This window comes from Cheilinus undulatus, linkage group 9, assembly GCF_018320785.1.
Source record: "Cheilinus undulatus linkage group 9, ASM1832078v1, whole genome shotgun sequence".
NCBI lineage: Eukaryota > Metazoa > Chordata > Actinopteri > Labriformes > Labridae > Cheilinus > Cheilinus undulatus.
Window position 1 is genome coordinate 27,555,954 of NC_054873.1, and position 23,772 is coordinate 27,579,725.

The following is a 23,772-nucleotide window of genomic DNA, read 5'->3' on the forward strand; positions in this document are numbered from 1 at the left end:
AAAAACAAAGGCAAAGACTTTAGATTGACGACAGCAACCATTTCAAATATCTTTATATACTGTTCTTTTTTGTAACAGGCAAGCACTGCCCCCTGCTGTTGGCTTCAATTGCTACAAAACGACAACTCATTCTACAATATTTCACCCGGAGATTTTAAAAAAGGAATAATACAGTTTATTTTTATGAATATTATTTTATACTAGCTCATATTCTAACGTTATATTTGAAAAAAAAAGAAATCCCAGTGGTGCTTAAATTTGATTTGAAAACTGTTGAGTGTGATTTAAGATGTATTTAGTCAGTAATTTGCCTCCTGGATGTGTTGTTTTGCCAAAATGTTTGCAAGTTTGGTTTTGCTCCTGTCTACATTGATCCTGCAGCCCCCCACCAGAATCTCGTGACCGCGCGTTCAAAACTCAAGCGTGGCGAAGAAGACTACCGTGAACGCGCACAGCAGCCTTGACGTCACTCAGGCGCCCTGGCTCTCCTGAGCCGCTGGTACTGCTGGCAAAAGATGGGAAAATCGTACAGACATCTACTGAGTCAACAGCATAAAATGAAGATTTTTGCAGCAGATTTCCATTTGACAGAGGATTCAACTGTGACACCGCTTTGAGCTACAGCTGTCAACGGAAAAGGTAGTTTGGAGAGGATTTTACCACTGGCTATTGTGTTAGCGAGAAAAAATGAGGTTCTGCTTGACCACATAAATTGGACGGACTAGCCTCCATATGTCAGGGCAAGCTAACCTTAAACAGATGCACATTATGTATTTAAACATCTTCTTTTCATATCGGAGTGTCTAGTGAGCATGCGATCCTCTGAGTGGAGAAAATCTTTGCTTAAAACGAAAAGCCATTCAGTAGAGATGGAGGAAAATGGATATGGTTTGATGTGGGTGTCTCCAAAGCAGACCCTGTTCGCTGTCGCTTGGATTGTGCAAAATGCTTCAATAACGCTTTTAAGGATTACCTTTTTATTCTGCATGTACTGAAGCTATCACGTCAGATGTCGGGCTGTCTACCTAGTGGGCTATTATTTTCTATTTCTGTTCAATTTTACAAGCAGAGAGTTTTTTTCTTTGCAGCGTCCACCATTGACTATCCCCTTTTCCCTCCCTTGCTAGTTTAATCCATAGCGTCAGCACATTGGAAAATGTGTTAGAGATACAAGACTTGGTCGAAATGTAGGGTTAACCATGCCGTTTACACACAGGTCGAGCAAACGAAGACATTTGATGTTTATTTCGAAGTTAAAGGTTAGAAAAGTCAGCCATTACAGTTAGCCGTTATGTTAACATAACGTTTGCTGCTAGCAAGGCCACAACGGCTGCCCCGGTTAACGTTATATGACTGTAGTGGATGGACTACTATATACAACACTTTTACAAAGTAGTCATGGGAATTTGCATGCTTAGAGACTGACTTTTGTAACGAATAGCTTGACAGGAGTGTTGTGGTTTGGCAACGGTGTGTCGATAACCTTCGTTAAGGATAAACCTCAAATCATTGCCTGTAACACCGTTACCTTTGTATGTTCTTATGAAGATGTAACGGGTCGTTTAGCTTAGACTTTGATTGAAAAGAACCAAAAAGACTGAATCTTGCGTATATTTAGTACAGTTATATATATATATATGAAATAATGTGGGGAGTTCAGTTAATACAGTGAAAGTACGGTGTTGGTTATCTCTAGGGACTGGTATTGTGCTCTATGTAAAAAGGCAGACATTCAATTTATTATATTACCGTATTTGGTTTTGGCTGGAGATGGTGAGAGGCTCCCTTAATGACCCTAACTGAACCCATGACTGCACATAACAAACCACTGCTTGGTTCTGTATGGTTACTCAGAGTTTTAATGTACATATGAGTCATTTCAATTCATAACCAAAGCTTTATATATGGCATCTAAACGCAATTAATAGGATCAACTGTGTTTTATCCACAGATCTGTGTCATTACATGTAGTACTGGACAGCTCCTGTTGAAGAAGGGAAGACTGTCAGCATTGTCTGTTCAGGAAAGTGGAGCTCACCAGACCTCTGTTTTGTCATGAACATTGTGCCCACCGTCTTCAGTTGAGGCAGGATTACCAAGACGAATTCATAGAATTGGTGAAAGTCACAAACACAGAACCAGCAAGAACAAACACCAACAGTTGAGTTCTGCTTTGAATTCTGCTTTCTGCTCCATTCTTCCATTTCGGAGAAGATGTACGGTAGTGCCCGATCTGTTGGCAGAGAGGACGCCAACCATAGTGGAGGAAGAGATGGCGGTGGTTCCGGTAATCAGGGATCAGGCCGTTCCCCTCGCCTTCCCCGTTCGCCTCGGATGGGGCACCGTCGCACTAATAGCACTGGAGGCAGTGGAGGGGGCCCTGGAGGAGCTGGAGGCAAAACATTATCCATGGAAAACATCCAGTCCCTCAACGCTGCGTATGCCACTTCAGGACCGATGTACCTAAGTGACAATGAGGTTGCCATGGCAGGTGACCACCTTCCAAAAAGTGGTGGTACAGTGACGACAATGGGGAGACAAAGGGTGACATATGGATCAAGGGGCAGCAGCAGTGGAGTTGTGGCTGCTAGCACCCCAAACATCTCCACTACAGTGCCTGCTAATGCTGTACTGCCAGCAGGCATGATGGCAGGTGATGCCCTAGCTTTTGGGGACCACCACATGGCCTCCACTGTGCCCCATTCTCTGAGGCAGGCCAGAGACAACACTATACTTGACCTGCAGGCCCAGCTGAAAGAGGTATTTATGAAGAAGTTTTTCCTTCCAGCTTAACCAGACCACCTATGATGCAGCATAAATGTGAGTCTCCTTTGCCTACTTTCTCAGGTTCTGCGTGAAAATGAGCTGCTGCGACGAGAAGTGGAAGTTAAGGAGAGCAAGCTAAGCTCTTCCATGAATTCAATCAAGACCTTTTGGAGTCCAGAGTTAAAGAAGGAGCGCGCTCTCAGGAAAGACGAGGTTTCGAAGATAACGGTCTGGAAAGAACAATACCGTGTGATTCAAGATGAAGCACAGGTGAGTGATAGCTTTTTCATTTTCTCAGTCTGAGTAGAATCAGTGTGAAGAAGCAGAGTGTCTTGGTTGAACATGTTTGACTAAGTAGATGCATTTCTTCTTTAGTGTGATCCTCTCTTTCTTCTCTGTGTATAGGTTAGTTTTTGATCATCTAGTTAATCCTCTTATACGACACTAAATGCGCATGCTCACTGAATGAAACCTACTGTATGTCTAATTGCTGCATTTATGTGTCTGTATGTTATAGAAATCCTTGTATTGATGAACCGAAAAAGAAGTGCACTTTTTAAAGGCAGTGTTTATTTATATATAGAAGAAAGTGAGAAATAAGCTTAGGCTGGTTGTGTAAATATGTAATATAAAGACCCTAGAATATTTTAGATGTAGTATTTCAAAATACCAATGTGATCCTAGAATTTACTGCATAGACTGTGCAGTATGTGTGTTAATTTATTGTTGTATTAAGCTCCATGTTCATTCCCTTAAAAAAATAACAGAGTGTGAAAGTTTTCACATTTCAACTTCCATTACCTCCCAAAATGAAGTATAAAAGTCAGCTGGACTTATTTATGTAGTGTTGAATATCAGTTGCTTTTCATCCAAATGGCTTCATTTCTGATTTTAGGTGCGAAAAACCACAGCTTTCTCTTAAGCTTAAAAATTCCCTGCCACTGTTTCAGCGCCACTTATCACTGCTATTTTGTTCCCTGTGCCTTGGAATTTAAGCGATGTTTAGCAGTCTGTGTCAGTCTGCACATACAGTATGTACTAGAGTTTGTGTCTACCAAATGCCAAGTACAGGGTGAACACTGATGGAGGATGATATCCTTTTTTATTTCCTTAACTGTGGCATTAAAAGGATGCTAGACAATAGACTGATAAACTTTGACATCACTGGTGCTATTAGCCATTCTAAAAATCCTCATTGACCATCAACCACTGGTGATTGAAGAAGGCACTGATTATTTCCAACCTTGATTTCACAAAGATCCAATTCAAAATAATTATTCATAAGAATAAGGGAATGCATGTATATCACATGGTCTACAAACTACAGTATATTGTGGTAATTGTTTTAAATTGTCATCAATCAAGGCCAAATAGTCTTTGTTTCATTGTGGTTCTTAATGGCTGGGCACATCTGTATAATTCTCTGTTTTCACTCCTGCTGAGTCACAGAATCACACTGTGGACTAATTCCCAGTAATGCTGGACCAGCACAGGGCTAATCAGTGGGTGCTGTAATTTAAAGATGTCTGCTTTCATATGTCAGCCTCCACCTCCTCCCACATCGGCACACATTGAAAGGGAAGCACACACACTCTCAAAGGCATTTGGCTAATTACAGCTTCAGCTAAACTGCATTTCCTTATTTAATGTAGGTCCAACCCACTGTGCATTCATCAGTTTCAATTGCAGTTTTTAACGTCTGTATTTATCATTTGATGAGAATGCCATGCTGGCCAAATTCCCTAGGACAAAAAGGATTTATTTAAATCAACAATGCAATACAAGACTACTGTCACTTAGTATATAAAAGGATAACTATAATAAGGTCAGAATTCACCAAATTGCCATTGGTTATTCCTTTGTAGAGGAATAAAACATAACATTTGTTGGGTCATTTTCAAATGCAAGTGAGGTTTAGAATAGTACTACTGTTATTGGAGCAAAGATAATACATAATCAATAAAGTAGGAGATTTAAATAAGAATACATCATATACAGAGCATCTTAAGCAGGGGGCCAATTGCTGTGGATGACCTAAAGCAGAGTTTGGCTTCTGTTTGCACCATGTCACTACAAGCTGTGACTTAGTGTTTGGATCACTTTAGTCTAATGCATCACATCTCTCTGACTCTTTGTGCTCTCTCAAAGACCTGACTGTTATCCCTCCTCAGGCAAAGAGAGTGAGAATATGGGGGCTGCGAAAGGCAGACGGTGTTTTTGTGTGTGTTTATGTGCTTGTCCGCGCATGCATCTTACTGTGTGTATGTCAGGAGAGAGTGGGGTGGGGGGGGGTGGGGGGGGGGGGGTGGGGGGGTTGAAGGTGCAGTCAGAGCAATGAGTCAGCCTTAGTCACGGGGTGGAGAGGGTGATGCAAAGGGAGGTCTAGAGAGAGGAGAGGTGAGAGTCTTGGGAGGAAGGAGGGTAAGGAAGGTGGATGGAGTGAGGAGAATAGTTCGTGCTGGAGGAGGGAGAAAGAGAGAAATGACAAAGGAAAGGAAGGGAGGGGGCTGCAGGAGGAGGAGGACAGTGAGAAGTGAAGGCAGACACTGACTTCTCTCTTTGTTCTGTTGTCTGCAAATGCACACAGCTGCTTCAGACCAGAGTGTAACACAGCCTTGTGTTACTGTCTTGCAGTGGCTCTGCCAAGTGTCCATGGCGTCAGATGCCACAAACAATGCAATACTATACAGGGCTGATTGTGTTTCGCCACTAGTATTTCTCTGTGCATGAAACGTAACACTGTCCACAATGCCTGACTGTTGGGGGTGCATCTGTCAGGATACAACTAAATTGTCCGTCATGACCAAAGGTCTGAATTTTATTGCAACACAATATTCTGTGGCATTATTCAATTAATCAAAATATTTCACTCACGTAAACCTTTCCTTAATGAAGTTCTGCAAACAGGTGATGGGAAAACCAAATCTACCTTTATCTCTTCTTTTCTGGCCCTAGCATCTTCAAATGACTGTTCAGGCTCTCCAGGATGAGCTGAGGATCCAAAGAGACCTCAACCAGCTGCTCCAGCAGGACCCCGCCAGCCAAAGTCGGGACCTGGCACTGTCATCCGAACCCACAGAGGAGAACTACCGGCGGCTACAGGGGGAGCATGAGAGGCAGGCCAAAGAGCTCTTCCTCCTTAGGAAGACCCTGGAGGAGATGGAACTGAGGATTGACACGCAGAAGCAAACACTGGGAGCCAGGGATGAGTCCATCAAGAAACTGCTGGAGATGCTGCAGAGCAAAGGTAGCTTTGAGCCCCTGAGTTTAACATAATACAGAGTCTACCTTATTCTTCTGAAGAAATCAGAATTTAAAGCATACATTAGGAAGGATTCAAAAGGAGCAGAGGTATTATTTAGCTCTTTGGCACTGGCATTACATGATGAGTTGTTTTTTTACTCTTGCTTTTGTTTTCTTTGCAGGTAGATAACTTCATCTATCTTCTGATACTGTTTTAGTGGAAGGTTCTAGACTGAGCTATATTCAGCTTTTGATATTTTACAGTAGCTTTAGACTAAGGGTGCAGGTGGCAGAAATTACCTAATCATAAAGCTCTAACATATTTTAATTTCATTTTTGTCACTGTTTATGTATTAGAGGCTGCCAAATAAAACACTTTAAATTGTTAGTCTTTTTGAGACATTTCAGTGGGGCACAATACTGTGACGGACACTACATTAAGAAAAAAATATTTCGGTTACATGAGGTTAAAGTGTCATTTCTGTGACAATATTTGGGGAAATTGGACATCAGACCCTTCTGTTGGAAATGAACTTTGTGCCTGTGTGGTGCATCCAAGCAGTAGCACAAGTTATAACCCAGAGGTGATCAAATGTTTTCACTGAAGGACACATATACATAAGTATGAGGATGACTGGGCCATTGTGACATACCTCATCTTCAGTGTATTGAAGTTAATAAAATCAATCCAATGTAAGTTTGAACATTTTTTAGAAATGAATATGCTTAAAGGACAAAAACATAAATCAGCTTTCCCTACCAATGGCTAGACAATTATTGTTGAGGATTTTTAGGGTACCACTGAAATCACTGAATCCACCCCAGGTCAGAGTGAGAATGACGCCCCATGCAGCACAGCAGGGAGACACTGACAGAAAACTGCATTAAGCATCCAAACATACAGGCATGTCTGTGCCTGAAAATGATAAGCGTGATATGCGTTAGAAATTAGACATTTAGATGAAGCGGATATGCAAGCATATGAACATGATTTTTGCCGCTATTTGCTGCCGTAATCCATTTTTCTTTATTCATCGGGGTGATATGTGTCATGATATTATAATTACTTTAATATGTTGGCTATTTACTTTGTTAGCTCAATTTAGTCATGAAAAGAATAATGTCAACACATTTATCTTGTCAAAATGTTTGTTTACAGAACCATGTAAAATGTTTGTGAAGAATCATTTCAGCACTGCCAGTGTCAATGTTTAAAATGCTGTGTAGGCCATATTTCATTTTATTATCAGAATTTGCTACAAGCCAATTAAAATAGACCAGGGGCCAGCGCTGGTCTGCATATTATAGTTTGGGCAACTGTTATAAACTAGTTCAAATGTAGGTTTTTTTGTATAAACTTAGTGCAAGTCCAAAACATAACTGCTCTTTTTTCTGTTTGACAGATCAGTTTGATTATTTGACAAGGCTATGTTTAAGTTTAGCAAAAAACTGGCAAACCCTGTGAGCAGCTAAATCAAAATATTTTTCACTCAAAGTTAAACTCAAGGTTTTGTTCTCAGGCTGTCACTTCTGCTGTTGTTGCCACTTGCTTCTTTCCCCCTCAGCTCCACCCAAAGTCTCTCCTTCACTTGACAAATATGTGTTTTATGTGGTCCTTACTCAAACCACAATGCATGCTTTAAACCCAAGAATGCTTCCTAGGTTAGAGACATTTGAGGGCTTCATGGACTGACTTTTGCAAACATGTCTCCCAAAATAATTTAATAGCATGGTCTTGAAGATTAAAAATACCAGAGGTATTTGTCTAACCAAATTCAAAGCACTTGACACAACAAATATTAGGTCATATGTGAATATCTTAGACAAATGAACTAAAGATCCTCTACAAGTTGAATTAAATTCTGTGTGCTCTAGTTTTTTTTTTTTGTTCTTGCTTTTGTTGGCTGTGAGGATGATAACACATATCTTTTAGTCACATTACCCCTCTGGGGTGATTATTTTTTGTCTGAAACATAAATAAAAGCTTTGTCAACTCTAATAAATGCTTTTGTATGTACTAAAACTTTAGATCGAATAAATTTCCTCCAGCTTTATCCCGGTAACCAGGTTGTTTTTTGCTGTGTTTCAGGGCCATCTGCCAAGGCATCAGAGGAGGACCAGGAGCGAACCAGAAGACTGGCTGACGCAGAGATGCACAGGCATCACCTTGAGAGTTTACTGGACCAGAGAGAGCGAGAGATTAATGCACTAAGAGAGGTAACATCCAGTCCGAAAGTAGGAGACATATCATTTGTCCTTGTATGTTGTGTCACATTTATATTGACATTACAAATAGATTTTTAAGCATTTATGCAGCGTTTTCTTTTCTATCTGCCCCTGCAGGAGCTGCACCGCCGATATGAAGGAACCTCAGAGTCGACTAAAACCAAGGCTCTTCAGACTGTCATCGACATGAAGGACGCAAAAATCAACTCAATGGAGCGGAACCTGAGAGACATGGAGGAGGAGCTGCTAATGATGAAATCAAATGGACTTCTGAGCTGCGAAGAGCGTCAGGAAGAGATGAAGCAGATGGAGGTGTACCGCAGCCACACTAAGTTCATGAAAAACAAGGTAAAATGTTTAGTTCCAGTGGCCTACTTTTGTGTTTGATTTAATCATAAATAAAATCTTAAACTCAGATGACTTACTCCGTTTTTAATCTTCTAAGTTTAATGTCTTGTTTTCAGATGGAGCAGGTGAAGCAGGACCTCTCCAGGAAGGACACAGAGCTTCTTGGCTTGCAGACCAAGCTGGAGACGCTCAATAACCAGTTTTCTGACAGCAAGCAGCACATCGAAGTCCTTAAGGAATCCCTCACTGCTAAGGAGCAGCGAGCCGCTATCTTACAGACGGAGGTACAGCTGATACATTTCCATACACTCTTAACGTATAAGTCTTGATGAGACGGGCTTGTTCATTCTATATCAGACTCATAGCACTGCAAACAGAAGCACAGAAGTTTCCTCATATGGTACATTTTTTCAGTTTTCTATCCTTTGATTGCTTTGGTTTTAAACTTGTCACTTGTCACTTGCCAGGTGGATGCCTTGCGTCTGCGCTTGGAAGAGAAGGAGGCAACTTTGAATAAGAAGAGCAAGCAGATACAAGAAATGTCAGAGGAGAAGGGCACACTCAATGGGGAGATCCATGACCTGAAGGACATGCTGGAGGTTAAGGAGCGCAAAGTGAATGTGCTACAGAAGAAGGTGATTTGGACTGAGAACATTGGTGTTTAGTAGAGAAATATCAAGATGCATCTTTTCATTGTGTTCTGTGGTTGATTTTTCCTGTAACTGATATTTGCCTATGTCTCCTCTGCAGATTGAGAACCTCCAGGAGCAACTGAGGGACAAGGAAAAGCAGATGAGCAGTCTAAAGGAGAGGGTGAAGTCTTTGCAAGCAGACACGTCCAACACCGACACAGCCCTCACCACACTGGAGGAGTCTCTTGCAGAAAAGGTGTTTATGTATTTATTTGTGCATGTTCATTTGTAACAACTTATCTGTTTGGACTGACAGGTTTCTGAAAGCAGCTTGTGTGACCATTTTCTTAACCTCCTCCACTTCAGGAGCGCATCATCGAACGTCTAAAAGAGCAGCGAGACAGAGACGACCGGGAAAAGACGGAGGAGCTCGATCGCACCAAGAAGGAACTTAAAGAGTTGAAGGAGCGACTGAGTTTACTGCAGGGAGACCTGTCAGACAGAGAGGTGAGAAAGAGATGCACGAAAACAAGCTCACAGAAAAACATTCCTGTTTACTGTGATGCTATTAATACTGTGAAACATTATTGCCAGAAATGGGGATCAAGTTTTTTCCATTAGTCTTACTTTTGAGTGAGTCACAGAGGCCTGTATCAGATCCTGTGTATGTTCAGTATCTCCAGTCCCAGTTTCTTTTAGTTTTGAAATGCTGGAACAGGTTCATCTATATTTCTATTTGTGTGTGGGTGTGTGGATCTGCAGTCGTCTCTGTTGGACCTCAAGGAGCATGCTTCATCCCTGGCCTCCTCAGGGCTGAAGAAGGATTCCAAACTCAAGAGTCTGGAGATCACGTTGGAGCAGAAGAGGGAGGAATGCCTCAAACTGGAGAATCATCTAAAGAGGGTAATATCCTGTTATTAAAACATCCCCCAGCTCAACGTAGCCTAACTAAATCTTAACATCACATCATTATTCTAAATGTATACTCATATGATACCTTACAGCAGACACTGAAGTGAGTAACTGTTTTTTTATGGACATCCTGTCTTTCTCAGGTTCAGAATGCAGCCCTTGAGGCTCAGGCGAACACTGAGCTTGTGGAGCGCATTAAGAACCTCGAACAGGAAGTGGCTCGCCACAGGGAGGATTCTGGGAAGGCTCAGGCTGAGGTGGACCGCCTACTGGAGATCCTTCGGGAAATGGAGATTGAGAAGAATGACAAGGACAAAAAGATTAATGAGCTGGAGAGGTGGGTGAAAATATGTTTGCTAGTGGCTTTGCACATGTTTTTAGAATTTTCCCACATGGACAAACGGGATTTGTGGGTTGTTTTGTGTGTGCATTGTAGGTGTGAAAGAAGCAGTGTATTAAATCATAATATAAGATTTTCTTTTGACAGTATGTAATAGAACTTTGATTGATTGATTGATACTTTTTTTGGTGTTTCCTTCTGATATTTGTTGTCAAGCCTAGGGGTGCAAATTAGTGTTGTTCTGATCCCTCTACCAGTGCCGGAAAAATGTCTGATAGATACTATTGAAAATATTGGTATTGGTATAATACGAGTATACAGGTGTTTATGCACTGATCAGATACAGTTTTGTTTAAAACCCCTCTACACCAGTGTCTTATGTGACAAGAAGTGACACAGGTAATTAAAGTTAAATAACTTTTAAACAATAAATCGTAGCCGCTTACTGTTTTTTTTCCCTCTTGTAGCAAGCCACTGTGTTGTTCCAGTTATGCTATCCATACCCTCCTAGTCATTATGGAAGTCTTTCTAGTGAGCCTGGAACTTCAGGGACTTAAAAGATTAAATTCATTGAATGTACAGGTCACAACTTGTCCACGAGAGCATTTTGGATTTGATGAGGGAAAGCAAAAGTTCCATCTGCTAACATGGCGTAAGCGGTGCAGCTGGTTTAACGGTCCCCCCAGATCTAGAAACAGCTTGCACCGACAACTAAAGGAAACAGACCTATTACTAAGACTATAGGAATTATGGCAATGGGCGAATTTGCCAAAATGATGAAGTATCCCTTTAACAGAACAGCCTGCCATTGGTTGACAGCCCATAACAAAGCAATCTGGGAAAACTATATGGCCGATAGCATTCCTGCTACATTAATAAATGATTGAAAATTGATTAAAAAATGGATAAAAAAAGACCTTCAGTATCAGATCTACCAGTGTGAATTTAATCTTTTGAGTCCCTGACCAGCTTGCACCGACAACTAAAGGAAACAAACCTATTACTAAGACTATAGGAATTATGGCAATGGGCAAATTTGCCAAAATGTTGAAGTATCCCTTGAACAACATCACACTGTGTCAAACTGCTCATGGTTAAACACACAGATCATTATGGAGACAGTCTGGGTAGCTCATAACAGGGAGAAAGATAGATACAGCCTGTGATGTGCCCCTCTGTGTAATTTAAAAAAAATATATATTTAGTTGTAAAACCCTCAATAATTAGAAAAAACAACTTTAAAAGACATGGAGAGGCTGTACATTATGATTCTATTTGTTGAGTCATGTTCTAAGTTCACTGGTAGCGTATCGGGACTCAGTATTGGTTGATAACCACCACCCTGGTTTTGGAAGCGGTATCAGGATTGGAACATCTCTGGTATAAATCACCAGTTTCATTCTGATACAGTATCGACTCCCCAGTCAACAATACAGTATTTCTCAATATAACAAAATCTGCCAATTCAGGAGCCTACAATCAAAATCAGCTGGTATTATGTGTCAGTTTGACACTGTAAAAGTAAAAAAAGCTGTTTTCACAATTGAATTGCTGAAAGGTTTCTATGTTTAAATAAAAAAACAATTTGTCTAACAAAAAAGCCAAGACCTGCATTTCACTGTGCAGTGTCATTTTTTGATCTTACAAATCTATCTATATAAGATCTTATCTGGTGATCATATATGAATGAAGAATGGAAATATAGTCAGCAAACAAGGTTAGAGCTCACCGGAGAGCAGTATACTGTATGTACAAAATGTGTCCACGTAGCCGAGGAAGGAGTAGATCCACTTCATCCCCTCAATCTCAACTGCTAGCTGCTAGCAACCACCCATTTACTGCAAGGACAACGGCGGGAACTGTCAACATGCATAATAATTACTCAAGTAAGTCAAACAGTAGCGGAAAGAAGTTAAGAGACAAAGTGGATAAATACAACAATTATTTTACCCATTTAAGACATTTCATGTTCTTCAGTTAATCAGATATGGTGATGTGTCATTGTATGTTTGTTTAAACTTTATCATTATTGCAGATTTGATTCACAGTGATATTACTGTCGTCATGGGCTACAATTACATATCCCATTATGTTTCATTTGTTAAATGTTATAATATCACATCAGAAGTTAACCCTGTAGTTCCCAGGCCTGCCCCAGTATATCAAATGATGGATTTTTGCATAACTGTGCTTTTAAACCACTATTGGTGTTACTCGTATGTAATTCAGCTCTAAATGTTAACATAGGTGACCATCTTTATGTACCTTTTCTTCAGTTGTTCCCTGCTGCTTGTGGATGTATGTGACAAAATATATAGCCTCGTAACACACTGACCAAAGACAACAAATGATCCTATGATTTGTATGAGGTCCCAACCTTTCTTTCTCTGTTTCTGTACATTGAATCCTCTTCCTTTGCTGAGTCTGTCTTTCTCTTTGCTGATTTCTTGTCTTTACATCTGGAATCTCTCACCCTACCAGCTTGGCTTCCAGGTAAGTATTCTCTCTTTTTTCCTCATTTTCCCAGAGCCTTCTTTTTTGTCATTGTGACACTTTTCTCAGCTTGGTTCTCTCCACCTCCTGTCTCTTCATATTATTGTGTCTAGGGCAATGGCTAAGTCCTGATAATTTAAACATTTTCCTGTAGTTCTTCTAAGCTCATTATTTTCTCTTTTTTTTTTTTTTAACTTTTGTTCTGTCTTTTACCCCAAGACAAATCTGAGATTGACTCCTTGCAACATCGAGTCAGTAAGGCTATGCCTGTAGATGTGCTTTTTTAATTTTCTATGGACTTTATATGGGATAACATATCTTTATTTGGAAGACATTTGCCTGTGACAATATTTGTGCAAAACTGAGTAATTTGTGCAATGCAAGTTTTCTGAATGTACTGGTTTCCTTCAGTTGAAATAATAGTTAACACTTAGATTTCATGTGAAGCAAAAGTCCAGTTACATGTACTGCACTTAACTTCTCTGATGTGTCACATGATGTACCTGTAGGCAGATGAAGGACCAAACGAAGAAAGTAGCGTCCCTGAAGCACAAGGAGCAGGTGGAGAAGAGCAGGAATGCTCGGCTCATGGAGGAGGCCAGGAAGAGGGAGGACAACATGTCTGAGAGCTCCCAGCAGGTGAAGGTGCGGTACATTCACCTGTTGTGATTGTAGATTTCACTAGTGCTGCTACAAAGCATCTAACTCTCTTACCAATTACTATTTGCTCGTTCCTGCTCCTTCTGAAGGACACTCTGCGTCTGAAGACGGAGCGCATAGAGGAGCTGGAGGAGGCCCTGAGAGAGAGTGTTCAGATCACTGCGGAGAGAGAGATGATACTGGCTCAGGAGGAGGCAGCTCGGTCTCTCAAGGAGAAGCAGGTATACAAACCCTAAACACACACAGACGCCCCCACTACATGACAATATTAATAAAAAAAACTTAGGTTCACTCCTACAGGACCTAAGTTTCTAAACATTAATGTGTTAAAAATCTCCCTCATAAAATCGTAGATTCTTTCTATCTCACCTTTTATATGGTGTTTTTCATCCTTTCCTCACCTCCCTCCTCTCCTCTGGCCTCCATCTTTCTCTCAGTTCTTTTATCTTTGCTTGTCGTTTTCTCTTGTTTTCTCTCTGCTACACACTGCCTCTCAGAAGCACTCACTCAAACCAATGCATGAGTCCAACCTCGCCCACTTAAAGTTGTCAAAGGTATGAGCCCAGTTTGTGTGACCGCCATCAGTGAGCTACAACACTCACAAGGGTGGACACATGAACAGCAACACTTGTACATTTCATGCAGTCCCATACAACAACCCTGCAATAAGTGCTTTTGTAAAGGTGGATCATTTTAAAGGACGTTGAGTTTGATGTTGATGGATTGCATCATTTTGTAAGGTGTTGCTGTTTCCAACCTGTGTAACTCTCATTTTATTTTGTTTACCTGCTGTTTGATTATGATATACGTCATTGTTGATTAATTGCTGACTTGCAGAAAACCAACCAATAAAATTGATCATTCAGGGATGAATTAGTCACCCTCCTTGCAGTCAATTGTAATTAAAGCAATTTTAAACAATGGTACTCTTGTGCCCTTCTTCATAAATGACAGGTAAATGAAATTCAGTGCTGTAGTTCAATGTTATCTGTGCTAAAAGTGACCCATAGCCTCATCAAAGGCCTACATATATTCTATTATTAGTCTGCTGCCCCTACCTTATTAGAGCACTGTATAAAAAAGTATGTGTACCCAAAAAGCCACACACTCTTCTGAAGTTAAAGTTTTGGGTTTTTTTTAATATCCTAATGATTGAATCATTGTCATGCTTGTGTCATTTGTGTTTTCCCAGATGGAGGAGCTGCTGGGAGCCATGGAGAAGGTGAAGCAGGAGCTGGAGTCCATGAGGGCTAAGCTGGCCTCCACCCAGCAGTCTCTGTGTGAAAAGGAGGCACACCTCTCCACCCTGCGAGCGGAGCGCAGGAAACACCTGGAGGAGGTGCTGGAGATGAAGTAAGAACACATAAACACAAACACCACAAACAGCAGGGTGGAGTCTACCCTGGAGTATTGATCGCTTACCTTCATCTTGTAAAATGTCATCCATTTCTGGCCCTCCCCAGCTGGCAGAAATGATTTTGCTGCATGAATTATTAATGATAACTGAACTACTTTCTTGTTTTGTTAAATGCCATGCTGTTTCACCCTCACCTCACAGGCAGGAGGCGCTGTTGGCTGCTATCAGTGAGAAGGACGCAAACATTGCGCTGCTGGAGTTGTCCTCCTCTAAAAAGAAGAAGACCCAGGATGAGGTGGCTCTGCTGAAGCGAGAGAAGGACAGACTGGTGCAGCAGCTGAAGCAGCAGGTTGGGAGGGGGGTAGGGGTCAAAAATATGAGCTTCAGATGTTTTTGTATTGTAAGCAGCCTTGAAATTATTACACACGCAAATGTTAATAATTCATGCTTGCACAAAACAGCTTTACCAGTAGCCATATCTTTTTAGATTACAGGTCAACAAAACTGAACATGATGTGGTTTTGAATAGCCAATTAATAAGCAAAGTAAAACTGGACCTCTTTACCATACATTTCCTGTATGAATTCTCCTCTCATACATTTTACTTTTGTGTATATTTAAATCTTTTCTGGAACACATAATTTTTATTAAGCTGATCTTTTCTTTTAAAAACTTTACTGTGATATATATTGAAAATATTAATCTTTTAACTCAGCAGCCACTATGTGAATGACACTAAAGTTTTCAAAACAAAGAAGTTTCTTCATGTATATAATTGTTCTTGTCATCATAATGACTGATTCACACAGAATGAATTAGCGCTGTCAAACTATTGAAATTTTTAATCACAGTTAATCTTAAAATTTCTGTAGTTCATCACAATTAATCTCCCTGTTTTGTCGCATTCTGAAATTCCACTCTTTTGCATTTAAAACCGTTTTTGTTTCATTTTGTACTGACTGCACTGTGCCAACTGTGAAGTTTGGTGGAGAAGGGATAATGGCATGGGGCTGTTTTTCAGGGTTTTAGCCAGGCCCCTTATCTCCAGTGAAGGGAGGTCTTGAAGGTTTAGCACACCAAGACATTTTTGACAATGCTATGATTCCAACTTTGTGGCAACAGCTCGAGGAAGGCCCTTTTCTATTTCAACATGACTGTGCCCGAGTGTACAAAGCAAGCACTATAAAGAAGACATGGTTTGATGAGTTCAGTGTGCAAGAACTTGAGTGACAGAGCCCTGACCTCAACCCTATTGAACACCTTTAGGATGAATTTGAACAGAGATGGAGAGCTAGACCGTCTCATCCAACATCAATGCCTGACCTCATAAAAGCCTTCCAAGAAGAGTGTAGGGCGTTGTAGCTGCAAAAGGGGTCTAATTCCGTATTTAAAAAAACCAAAAAATCGTATTAGGCCAAAACCCGAAGTTACTGAAATATTACAGATTTACAGATGACAAAAGGCATTCGTTAATCTTTAAGAGGTTATGGGTTTTATTTCTCTTGGTTAACAAGAGGCTTTACTTTTGGCTGCATAATGTGATGGGCACTTTTTGGGACAATTTAAAATTAATGTTAAATAGATGAGTAAGATAATGAGTAGGTTGTAGGTTTACACTGAGGTAATTTTTGTTCTCTTGAATTTTCAGACTCAGAATCGAATGAAACTGATGGCAGACAACTATGAAGATGACCATCTGAAGACTGCCCCGGACCACACAAATCACAAACCCTCTCCAGATCAGGTAACACACCCAACCACAGCAGTCATATTTGTGCTTTTTTCATATTTAATGGTATTTCTGATTTGTTAATAAACTAATGTGACTTGTGAGATGATGCTTTCCATCTGAATGAGACCATAATATTAAAATGCAAGTTTTCCTCTGCCTTTTAACTCTATTGTCTGTATAAACACTAACCAAATGTTCCTTTCTAATGCTGCAATCGGCTTACCTTGTGGCTAAAAGGATGATGAGGAGGGTATTTGGGCGTAGCCAACCTTTCGCCCTCCCCCTTTCTCTCTCTCTCAGCCATTTTTGTTCTGAAGGGTGAGCTCGTTTGAAAAGCCAGACCCGCTTCACTTCACTTAATCGTTACTCTGTGGCATGTCGACTCCTCTGTTCATTATTTTTCTTTTTTGTTACATTTCATTCCCCTCTTCTTTTCACTGACGGTCATTGTGTTTATTGCTCTGTGTTTCTGTGAGGGCACTCATCCCGCGCCGTAACACTCTTCATTTATTGCTCCTAAGTGGCTTATGGAGGCCAAGGATCAATTGTGTTTGTGTGTGTTTGCATGCACAGGCTAAGAGGATGAGATGGTTTTGATCCCGGCTCAGTCTCATTCCCTTTGCATGCTACTGCTCTATGACTTATCATTAGCTCCTTACTCTTTGACCCTCTTTGGCCGGTTTTATTTCTCAGCATATTCACAAACAATAACACACCTGAGAAGGTGAGCTCTAAATTAAGATGGTGATGGCTTTGTTAAAATGCATGCTGGCTGTGAGTTTTGTTCTATTTATGTAAAAACTTTTCAAGTTAAGGGGTCTTGTGTTTGGGGCTTTCCTATGTTCAACATTTGCAAAATCAATAGCTTTTTCAACCATTAACCATAAGATATTTTTTCTCCTTATGTTGATAGTAATTGTTATTTTTCTGTCACATTCCTCTCTGTCCTCCCCTCCTGCAGATGATCCCCCCTCTTGTAGCCCTGTCCCAGAACCGCAGTAAGCTCAAGCTCTACATCGCCCACCTGACAGACCTCTGCCATGACCGGGACCCTACCATCCTCAGCCAGCTCACACCGCCCTCTCACTACCACCACAGCGACCCCGAAGACTGGGAGGACGAGGTCCAGAAGATGAGTGTGGAACAGGTAGAGGAGGACTTCTCATTCAATCTGCTTTACCCTGCTGCTTCTCTCTTTGGAACACAAAATATAGTTAGAATATATGTATTAACACTGTTGTAATGTAGTAGCTTCATTGTGAACATATATAGCCTCTGTTTGTTTCAAAAAACATTTCAAAATGAGGAGGTCCAAGGTTTACGTCAGCTTTATGAAACTGCCTGTTTCTACATTATGGTCTGTAGTACATAACAAGATAATTTATAATTCCTTATATATAAAAATAAGCTGTTGCATGGCTTTTCCCTATTCTTTGACTGGATTAATTGACCTGTATTTTATAACTATATATTAGTACAATTTAATCAGTAACTCTACTTTAACTTGAGTATTTTGCTCTTTTCATCCCTGGTTAAATAAAGGCTCATTCACAGTGCTGTTTCTAGGCGTAATTTGTACACCCACGTGAAGTTTTGCCTTAACTATAAACAGAACACAGTCTTAATGGGGTTGAAATGATTTCCCTTCAGTGCTATGCGTCAGAAGTGCAAACAGAGGTGCTACTGAGGCAGAAACAGGATTGGCTGAGCCCACATAGTAGCACAGAACTGTGTGTGCACGCATGTCTGACTTTGTATTTGGAGCTCTTGCTGTGCTATGTCTTTATTGTTCTCCTGCAAAGCCAAACCACAATGTGAATTAGCAGATGGTTGCACCAAATATCAGACCATGGCAGTATTAATTACCCTGTTTGTAGAATACTTTATGGAGACACACCTCAAATCATACGAAAAACAGCTATCTTATAGCTCAGACGGTATACAGAGATAGACTGGGATGCCTTTATCCTGAGTGGATTGGTTGTTAAGACACAAGTGCTGGTATGCATTTAAGACTACCCCCCTAACTGATGTGATTGGCCGTGTTCTGCTCGTAAAAAAACATGCATGGCTTTATTCATGTCTGTTCAGCCTCACTTGGAATGGTGGGAATTGCAGATTCTGCTAGACATCTGGATCATTTGCCTAAGCTCTGTGTCAGAGGTGGAAGAAATATAAGACTAACACACTCAAGTAAAATTACAGTTACTTTGGTAAAACCTTATTTAATTCAAAGTAAGTACTCTTCTATAGATTTACTCAAGTAAAAGTAAAAACTCTTTTAAAGTTTACTTAAAGTACTGAGTTGCAAATTTTGATACCCAAAGGGCTGTCACAGTGAAATAAGATCTTTCCTTGATATACAATAATAACAAGAGAATATGACTTTTCAACCAGGTTGGTTATTTTAAGATGTGACTTAACCTAAAGTAAAATCCAACAGCTGTTTCATACTTAAATGTGAAGTCATTATCTTTCTTTGTGCTTCTGACTGCCATGTGTTGCCAAAGCCCAACAACTGGTCAGCCTCGTCTTGTTGCCAGAAGGCTTGGGCCTCCTCGTTTTGGTGTTTACTGTTAAATTTTACTCAGTACTTGTTGTTTTTTAAAATGTAGTAAAGTACAATACTTTCCTGAAAATATTTGTAAGCAAAAGTAGAAATACTGATTTAAAAAAGTACTCAAAAATATAAGTACACAAAAAGCTACTCAGTTACAGTAATTTGATGAATGTAATTAATCACTTCATTTGGTAAATTTTGCTTTTTTTAAATGTCTAAAACATCAACCAAAAAAAAGAAAATAAAGGAAACTCTTTCAACCCAACAGCCCCCATTGATCATAAAGGAGCCAGCTTTTCAATCAGCTTGTTTGCATAATACGCATCACGACTCCCTCTTAACCTTGTCGCCTTGAAAAGAGTTATCATTTCTACCTAAGCAGAACCCAATATGATTTATTTGCCGAATAGTAAATCACCCTGTCTTTTGAAAGCATGTTAATGACATGGTCCATGACAGAATGAGGGAGAAAAGCTGTTAAAGATGCACCACTAGCATCTTTACTTGTGGCTTACTCACCTCCATTCATTATTATAGCCAGCAGCCTCATTGCTCATAGCATGCAGAGATACCAAACCATAGTAAGAGAGGCACAGAAGTAATACATGGGCTGTTGTTTGCATGAGAGGCAGGTAAGGCAGTTGCAATATCAGGCCATGACTGAAGAAATAAAGTTAATCATAGTGTGGGCCTATTTGCTAAAGTGCAGCCCCTTTGTATCTGAATGCCCAAAATGGATCACTAATGCTCCATACTGGACCAATATAAATGTCAGGGTGTGATGATGGCAAAGCTTTTATGATTACTTGCAGTCATGCCTCTTTATTTAAAATGACCCTGCTTTGAAGCTGGTATCACTGATAATCTAATAGAAAGACCTTAATAATTTCCATTGCACTGTTGCTTAAATCACTTTTAAAAGAGATTGCAGTCACTTTTATCCATTAACCTGTTTTTGATTTGATTTTAGCCTTTGTGATCAAGTAGCATTTTATGTTAAAGAGGGCTTTTTTTAACTTTCAACAATGCACTACATGTTCGTTTTTATAATAATTTGTTATTTTTCTGACTGTAAAGTTAAAACACTTCAACTGATGCTTTTCTTCATCTAGTTGGAGCGGGAGCTGGAGGTGTGTGAGAAGGAGAGTGGAGAGCTGCAAGAGTACGCCAACTCTGTCCTCCAGCAGATTGCAGATTACTGCCCAGACATCCTTGAGCAGGTAGTCAACGCTCTGGAGGAGTCATGCTGACAACTCTGACCTCAGACACAACTGGGCTGATCCCTGGTCCTCACATAAACTCGTAGCTGAGCCCAGGAACCCCTACCTCCACTCAAAAAGGCTCCTGGAAGGATGACAGGATCCTATCAGAGCCTGCTGAGCTTCTCTTTCTTGCTCTCCTCGTCCATTCTGAAACAAACGCTCAGACTCTGAAGTGCTTTCCTGTGTCTCTTTGGTATCGGGCTCGCAGAAACAAATTAGAGATGTTCACCAACAGAGAGTATGCCCATTTCAGGTAGGCAATCGCATACAAGAGGTTAATGGAAAATAGAATCAAAACCTTTAGCATTTGTGAACTCTCCAAATTCAGTTTCTTGCGTGTAAGAAAAAAATCACTGCACATCAGCTACTCTGGGGCAAGTGAGTTAAGAGGGAGAGTGGATCAGATGAAAGAATAAAACTTGAGCACAAAGTCTTTTAGTATACTGCCAGGCTTCCTCTCCCTAGATGTTTGCACTCAGCAGGAAGTATAAGATCAAGCACAGTTACCTCACCAACTTTTATCTCAGTCTTTGACCCCTTTAGACTCCTCTCAAGTCAAAGGGAAGAAGCTTGTTCCTAACACAGGGTAGGGAAGCACTTTTTCTGGCTGAGTGATGAGGAGCTGCTACATCTTCGGCAGAGCAGAGAGGAAATGAGCTCAGAGGGTAAATCACAGAGCCATGTAGAAGCTTGTTAAGTACTAGAAGTAGTGTTCCCTAACTAGGAGGCCATTAGAAAATTAAAGCTACTGGTGGCAGATTGTCTGAACTCTTAGGAAATGCCACTTTTAAACCAAATAAATGCAGCATGTTCTCCAAATGTTTCCTCTCCCAGCTCAGAGCTGTGGATGTGTCACTGTAGCCACGATTAGTTTGTAGGTACGTCTTCACTGCGCCCTCTGAGGTCAGAGAGGGGGATCAAGGCCATGACCAGTGAAAGGTCAGCTTTTAGTTACACTTTGTTCTCAAATATGAGTGAGAGAGAGAGAGTAAATTAAAAAAAAGCTTTTATTCTTGATAATGTATTGAGTTTTAGATGGTTTTGCACATGGCGTCCACTTGTTTATGAGGTATGCAATGTTTCTTTTGAGAACGTTCTAGTGGCCTTGGAGCATTCACAGAGATAAGTACTGGACCTAATGCAGGGATGTGAATTTCTCTGTAATACTGGTGCTAGGGTATGATGATAAGGACTTTTGATCTGATCCACTGATCTTTAGGTCACATCCAAAGTTTCTATAGATGTTACTTTAAGCCCATCTGACCTTTAGTTTTTCGAGTGAATCTTCGAAGAATACTAGCGACCCCTTGTTTTTGTTCTTGTATTTTTCAGATCACTTAAAAGATGCAAAATTATGCCTCCTTTTATTGTATTTTTTGAAATCTTCAGGGCTGAGGTTTTTAATTACTAAGTGCATCTACATTTACAGGAAATTAAGGTCACTTTTCAGCAGATTTTGACTTTTTAGATCAGTTTGTAAATAACGTGATATTTACCACGTACAGTGACTGAATAAAGGTAATTAAGTGGAAGGTGTTGTGCATTCTTTAAAAAAAAAATCTGAGAAGTTCAAAGCAGTGCAGTTGTCTTTTGTGTCCAATTTTGTCCTCAGGACAAAATGTGTATGTGACAGTACTGCCATAACTTGCGGAAAGTCATGTTCTATAGAGATATATATAGATATAATACATATATATGGAAATGTTTACTGTATGGATATGCATTGAATGTTTGCACAGAATCTTGATGAGCGAGCTGCTCTGATCAAAATGACCGTCAAGTTAGTGTCCTCAGCAGAAACTGAGAAGTGTCAAAAAAATAGTGTCAAAAATAACGTGTGAACTACAAATGTTTTCAAACCGTGACTGTGTGATGGGAGAGTACTTTCTTGCATTTATTTCTAATGGTCATTTTTTTATATCTTTTCACCATACGGTGATGTAAATGTATTATCCTGAGATTCCAGTGTTGTCTTTTCTTCTTACTCATTATGTCGATGGTTTATGTTTCGTTGATGTCAAAGGCAGCCTGATGGATAAAAATGAGTGTCCAACTATCACAGCCCTCCTGCTGTTACACCATTACATCAAGTGACAAAACACTAAATCCTGCTGGAAGTTTTTCTAACAAACCTCATTCATATGGTTTATTTAGATAAATCTGGACTAATGTTTTAACTAAAAGCAGAACACATCTAGTTTGGAGGTTGTTGGTTTGATGCTTGTTTTCATGCTTGGTGTCTGTCAAACCTCCGAGTGGGGTTTAATTTCTCTGGGTCTCTTAAAAAAAATCACCACTTGGTTCAGAGGAAGAAGAGAGCATTTTGAAGTGTTTTGTTTCCCTTATTTTCAGCCTGTGTCCCTGCCCTTGCCTTAATGTCTCATCATCTCTTTTTCTTGACTCCTTATTAAGGAACACAGAGCTGATTAAGGGGCTTCTGTCAACTTCATGGTATTTGTTTTTTTTTTTTGTTGTTTTACATTTGTATAAGAAATGTACTGCCTTCTGTCTGTTTGTGTTAAGAATCAAACTGTGTAAAAAGAAAGCAAAACAGACATGTTTGTGAGATCTTTGGATTTTGTATGAATGTAAATAAATAAATTATAAGCCTTGGTTTTCTTGTGTTCTTTAACTGGTTTAAAGTCGAGCTCACTAAGCTTCCGTAGGACAAGAGTTGCTCCTAGTTTAAGAAAAAGTTAAATAAAAATAGTTATTGACAAAGCATTTTGACCATTAACAGAGTCCCGAAGGTAAAAACTGTTAGGAGAGTCTTAAGAGTTTGTAATGCAGAGAAGAAAACTGATAAATGTTCTGATGCTGAATAAGATAAATCTGTTAAATCCCAATGGCCTAACTGATCAAGTTTTGCAGACACTTCAATCCATCCTGGTTTTTAGTGCAATGTGAGGCATACATGTTGAGTTGCTCTAAAAGTTATTCACTCCCCAGGTTCAGCTCTTAAGGGCTTTTCATATGCTGATGTAAGTATGAGCATGTGAAGAGGCTGCTGGGCAAGTGTGCATGTTTTAAACGTATGGTGAGCTGAATACTTTTAAAGAATGGCTTACATTATACTCAGTGCTGTTCATTTTTTTAATATTAATAATTGCACATATAGTAAATATGTGCAGAAGCTGCATATTTGACCCACACAAAGGCTCTGGAGACATTGTGTCAAACAAGTCAGAAAGAAATCAGTGTAGCTAAGAAAATAATTCATTGCACTGAAGACCTTGAAAAG

The 23,772-nt window shown here is 40.1% G+C and overlaps 1 protein-coding gene across 4 annotated transcripts; it reads left to right on the plus strand.

The window, feature by feature from the left end:
- The first annotated feature begins 228 nt into the window (after nucleotides 1-228).
- On the plus strand, nucleotides 229-23,135 carry LOC121514980 (ELKS/Rab6-interacting/CAST family member 1-like). 4 transcript variants are annotated; one of them, XR_005992336.1, is made up of 20 exons: nucleotides 229-639; nucleotides 1,952-2,760; nucleotides 2,848-3,036; nucleotides 5,722-6,013; nucleotides 8,099-8,226; nucleotides 8,353-8,583; nucleotides 8,700-8,867; nucleotides 9,051-9,218; nucleotides 9,334-9,471; nucleotides 9,582-9,722; nucleotides 9,978-10,118; nucleotides 10,271-10,464; nucleotides 12,949-12,960; nucleotides 13,470-13,605; nucleotides 13,710-13,841; nucleotides 14,813-14,973; nucleotides 15,179-15,326; nucleotides 16,626-16,721; nucleotides 16,947-17,027; nucleotides 17,671-17,788. XR_005992336.1 is itself a non-coding variant. In XM_041795484.1 (20 exons), exons 2-20 carry the CDS (start codon nucleotides 2,215-2,217, stop codon nucleotides 20,517-20,519), a joined length of 3,345 nt encoding a protein of 1,114 aa, XP_041651418.1. In that variant the 5' UTR covers nucleotides 230-639; nucleotides 1,929-2,214; the 3' UTR covers nucleotides 20,520-23,135. The 4 variants fall into 4 exon arrangements, 3 of the variants coding, with proteins under 3 accessions (XP_041651418.1, XP_041651417.1, XP_041651419.1); XM_041795484.1 differs by lacking the exon at nucleotides 16,947-17,027 and adding an exon at nucleotides 20,382-23,135 and having other exon boundaries at nucleotides 230-639; nucleotides 1,929-2,760; nucleotides 17,671-17,856; XM_041795483.1 differs by lacking the exon at nucleotides 16,947-17,027 and adding an exon at nucleotides 20,382-23,135 and having other exon boundaries at nucleotides 230-639; nucleotides 17,671-17,856.
- The last annotated feature ends 637 nt before the right edge of the window (nucleotides 23,136-23,772 follow it).